The sequence below is a fragment of the Euphorbia lathyris genome, chromosome 2 (assembly GCF_963576675.1).
Source record: "Euphorbia lathyris chromosome 2, ddEupLath1.1, whole genome shotgun sequence".
Classification (NCBI taxonomy): domain Eukaryota; kingdom Viridiplantae; phylum Streptophyta; class Magnoliopsida; order Malpighiales; family Euphorbiaceae; genus Euphorbia; species Euphorbia lathyris.
In genome coordinates, this window is record NC_088911.1 from 13,193,047 (window position 1) to 13,198,052 (window position 5,006).

Here is a 5,006-nt window from a genome sequence, read left to right on the forward strand (position 1 = left end):
TATTAAGAAATAAATTTCACATTTATTGGAATTAGAAAAGAATTTTAAAGGTTCATCTTAAGGGACAGTTTGTTTTATTGTTTAATGTTGCTCTTACGGTTTGCTATTTGTTATTGCTATTTGTTGTTGGAAAAAATTGTTTTTCCAAAAAAACAAAGATTCTCTGCTATTGTAAAAGACTGCTTTTCGAGTGTAAAATGCAAACAGGAAGTCACTAACCAAGCACTTAATAATGCTACTTTTCAGATGTAAAAGACAAACAGAAGGTCACTAACCAAACTCATAAAACTCTCTCTTTTAAAGTGATAAGACAAACAGAAACATGAAAAAGAACCAAACACCCCCTAAAACTTAATGATTAAGTCACTGGGTTATGATATCAAAATGATAGCAGATGGATAACGTAAGCTCCACCCTTGCACAAAGGTAAGGACCAGAGTGCTCCGACCTCCATAGACTATAAATTATAAAGGACCTCCATAGACTATAAATGATAAAGATAAATGATAAAGGACCTCCATAGACTATAAATGATAAAGGATTCCTCCTAGGACGAGAATGTTTAGTTGCTCCTTTTTGTTTTTCAATTTAAATTGGAGAGTTTTAAAAATTTGGTTAGTGACCTCCTGTTTGCCTTTTACTCCTGAAAAGTAGCATTTTACAAAAGCAGAAAATTTTCCTGCTTTTTGGAAGAACAGTTTTTTACAACAACAAACAGTAACTAAAACAAACGGACTCTTAGATTCTTTGAGAGACACGGATATCATGCAGAAAAATGTGCTTAACCCTAAAACCCTATAAATAACAAGTATTGGCATAAGACAAAGTATGCTAACTACTATCTCACAACTAGTCAATACCCTGCTATCCGATTTAAACAATTAACTGTCTTAGACATCAGAGTGGGTTCGTCCGACCTGTTTATCATGTTATATACGACGTCGGATTAGCAAAGCTATTTGGATGCGTAAGCAATATTAAGTAACCAGTTATTAGGTTATTAAACTGTTTAATCAAATAAAACCCTTATTTAAAATACTAACATCAAACATTAATCACCGAATCCAATTATATAATCACTGGATTCTTTGCTTTTGAAGCCGGTGTTTTGAATACCGAATTCAAACTTGCTCGGAAAATCCAAACATACGCATTCGACCCGAATTTTTTAACCTACATTTTACTTAATAATTTTTTCTAGAAACAACATTATAAACAAGCAAAGGAAAATAGAAAATGGATTAAAATTAAGGTGTAATAAAAGGTACAAGATAATTAAAGATTTGAAAGGAAGTAAGAAAGCCCCATCAATCAGGGAAAGTAAAAACAGGTCCTCTTGTCACTATTACTTACTGTTACTCTGTAAAAATAGATATCATTTGGCTATAAAGAAGCCATTCTTCTACTAAATACTAATTTGATTTCCCAAATATCAATTTAGCTCTATCTATCTAGAGACAGAAATCAAATCCCTTCAACAAAATTGGTACCCAAATTACCCCTATTATTAACATTTTAATTACCATTTTACCCCTCCCTCTCCTCCAATGAATTAAGGGTGAAAATGACTTTTAAAGATGGTAGGTAAAATCAATTTAATCCAAATCAGATTTTTAAGATATCAATTTAGTGGCAATTTTCTAAATTTGTAAAATTTTGACTAATTTCTAAAAAAATTGACAACTCAAGGACTGAATTGGTACCTAGAATTCAATTTGGACTAAATTGATAGTAGCTGCCAACTTTAGGAACCATTTTGACTCTTAATTGTTAATTCTTCTTCCTCCAATTTAACTAAACGGAGCCCGGCTCGGAGTGTTCTTTCTCCGGTTCATCAAACTCCCCGAGATTTCCGATACCTGTGGGAATATCGGCCGGCATGCTGATAAGCTACTCCGCTTCTTCCTCACAATCTCGGTTGTTGCAGTGCAAGCGAGCGTCGACTTGCACCCGACATCACCGTCGCCAAACCCACCTGAGCTTGAGGAAGTTCGAGTAGACGCCGCCGGTTCAAGAACTGAATCGGGTGTCATCGTACCGTCGTCGGAAGCCGTTTCGGGTAACGATAAACTCTTACAGTCGAACAGAAACGTCGTTAAACCGCATGCACCCTTCGTTTTGATTATATAATCAATCTAAAAACAAGAAAAAGAAGAATAAACGGTTGAAACCATGAAAAATAGGGAGTAAATTGAATTAATTGAAAAAATTGCAGACCTTGCAGGAAATTGAGCAGAATAAATAGGGTTCTTGAAGGCTTCTGTCACAGGCGGCGCAGAAGTTCCCGGAGCCTCTGAATTGCCGTGTTTGTGGCCGGGGATTCAAGAAAACTACCTTCGCACTGTTGGTGGTGTAAGACTGGAAATAAAAAACGAAACTTTGATTAAGAAAAATACCTAAAATGGAAAATGGAAAATTCAAACTCTTAGCTTTTCCACTTTTTCTTTCATTGTCTGGTTTTTTCAATTCCAATTTGGGGAAATGAAATTCAGTGACTAACTTGAACAAAAGCACAATCGAACAATTTCTGAGAATCACCAAGCCTTATAACATCATGATAAACATATCTTCTTATCTGAAACAGTGAAATTAACACCAAATTTTCAGAAATTAGAAAACTGAAGAACTAATTTTGAATTTGAATTTTGGGGAAATGAAGAACACCTGCAAGAGGCGGTGAGAGGAGTGGGGAGAAAGACAGTGAGGGCAAATACTGATACAACAGTCCAAACAAAAAATGTTTTTCTCGTTCTTCTTAGCTTCTTCGTGAATTACACAGGCGTTGAAGAACTTTTCAGTGAGAAGAACTTGAAGCCAGTGAGGGAGAAAACTCGAAGCAACTAGCTGATTCTGCTACATGCAAAAACAAGAAAATAAAAAATCAGACTTTAGTTCAATGGATGAAATAGATTGAGAAAATGAGAAAAGGGTGAGTGGAAATTGAAAAACCCACCATGATTTTGGTTTTTTCTTTGTTTGTCTGTTTGATTATTTGAAATTTGGGGAGAGAGAGAGAGAGAGAGAGCGGCGCCTGGAAACTCTTGGTCTGGTGGTCTGGTGATAGTATACTGTTATCAAGAAAGAGGGAGAAGGAGGAGGAGAGAGAGAAGTGTCATTTAAGAGGGTTTTTCGTGTTTTGTACAACAAACAGTGTGTGTATGTATTATGCAATGCCGATGACAATAATTACACTTTTTATAATCAAAATATAATAGCTAAATTTAGAGGTGGTAATTTCGTGTTTCGTGTCAACATCGTGTTATTTTGAATATGAAATAATATGATTTCATATGTTATAAATACTATATATTAGCTGGGTTATTTATATAAATCGTGTTTTGTGTCAGAAATTTTCATTACAAACTAAATTATTAATTCTAAAAAATATTATCGAGACTAGTGTGATTTTTTTTTTTTATGAAGATACAAACATTCTAAGAGAACTATATTTTTCTAGTATTAAATTTGTTATATTTGTTATAAAACTAATATATTAGAACATTTTAAGAAAAGTATATTATACTGTATTTAAGCATTTTTATAAGTTAAAAATAAAATTGAGGTTATGATAATATATACTTGTAAGTTTTCTTTAATTTGACATTGTAAATTAATGTTTGATTCTAAGCTTTTGTTTAGAAGTTTGAAGGTTGATGTATGTGGGAGTTAGAGACGGAAATGGAAGGGAATTGGAAGTTATGAAAATAAAAGTTAAATGTTAACCTTTGTTTGAGAGTTTATGGAAAAGTAAACGAGAGTTAAAAGTGGATAAATTATATAAGTGGTGTACAACATTTACCTATTTTCACACTTTGGTGTACAACTTTCAATTTTGCACACTAAAATGTACAACCTTTTCGTAACCTCCCACTAAAGTGTACAGCAGGTAATTGTGACCGGTCAACCCGAAGTCAACGCGCCACCTCAGCAATTTAACTTTTCTAAACATAAAAAATTAACCCAATAAATAAAACATTACTTTTATACCCTTTATAAAATTATCTTCATTTTCTTTAGACTTCATTTTCAAAAATTATTTCTCTCTCCAACTCTCATCTCTCTCTTATTTTCTCTCTCATCACTTCTCTCTCTAACTCTTCCATCTCTTTTATTTTCTTTAATTCTCCCTTTCTCTCTCTAGAATATGTTATAAGCTAGCTAGGAAATTAAACAACATCCATATTAAACTAGATATTTTTCTCTCTCTCCCAACACCTGTAAAAAGCCACCACAACTTTCTCCGCCGCATAATTACCCGCACAGAGACGAGCTCAAGCAAAGCAAGAAAAAGAGCACGATTTCCTTTCTGTGATTCGAGTTTTGCTATGTGTATCTCCGGTCACTCGGAGATCAATTTTCTTTGATACAGATTTTGTTTTTCCGGGAGGATTTCTGTTATTGGAGTTTAGTTTCGAATTATAGATGGATCGAGAAGGAGGTTCTAATGGCGGATCTTGCTACTACTCTGTTCTCGGGGTTCGTCGGGATGCCTCCTTCTCTGATATACGTACTGCTTACCGAAAACTTGCTACGATAATCATACACTTCCGTTTCTCCAATTCCGATTTCAATTTCTCGTTTCATATGTCGATTGATCACTGTGATTTCCCCCTCTTTTGTGATTTTGTAACAATCTTTGGCTGAAATTGTGATTTTCTTTGGATTAATTGAAGAAATGGCACCCAGACAAGTGGACAAAGAAACTCGCGGTGGCTGGAGAGGCAAAACGCCGGTTTCAGCAAATCCAAGCCAAACCCAAGAGAAAAAATAATCAAACCCAAAAGATATATCTGAGATGGGATTTAAATTTCTGATGAGGAGTTTTTCATTGAGGCGATTTGAACGGCGGCAGATTTTTTATGGATTCAACGAAGAAGGAGGAGACCGTGGAAGAGGCCGAGGCTTAGGAGTGAGAAAAGAATTAATATAAAAGAAAAATAAAAAATAAAAGAAAATATAATTAAGGGTAAATTAGTCATTTAGCATTAGGTGGGATCCACTTTTAG

The 5,006-nt window shown here is 34.4% G+C and overlaps 1 protein-coding gene across 1 annotated transcript; it reads right to left on the reverse strand.

Annotated features, from left to right (window-relative positions):
* Positions 1 to 1,282: 1,282 nt before the first annotated feature.
* Positions 1,283 to 3,095, reverse strand: LOC136220536 (protein RGF1 INDUCIBLE TRANSCRIPTION FACTOR 1). Its single transcript, XM_066008349.1, has 5 exons — positions 2,954 to 3,095; positions 2,665 to 2,850; positions 2,501 to 2,575; positions 2,218 to 2,358; positions 1,283 to 2,135 (listed from the first exon to the last, which is right to left on the reverse strand). Exons 1-5 carry the CDS (start codon positions 2,954 to 2,956, stop codon positions 1,791 to 1,793), a joined length of 750 nt encoding a protein of 249 aa, XP_065864421.1. The 5' UTR covers positions 2,957 to 3,095; the 3' UTR covers positions 1,283 to 1,790.
* Positions 3,096 to 5,006: the final 1,911 nt, after the last annotated feature.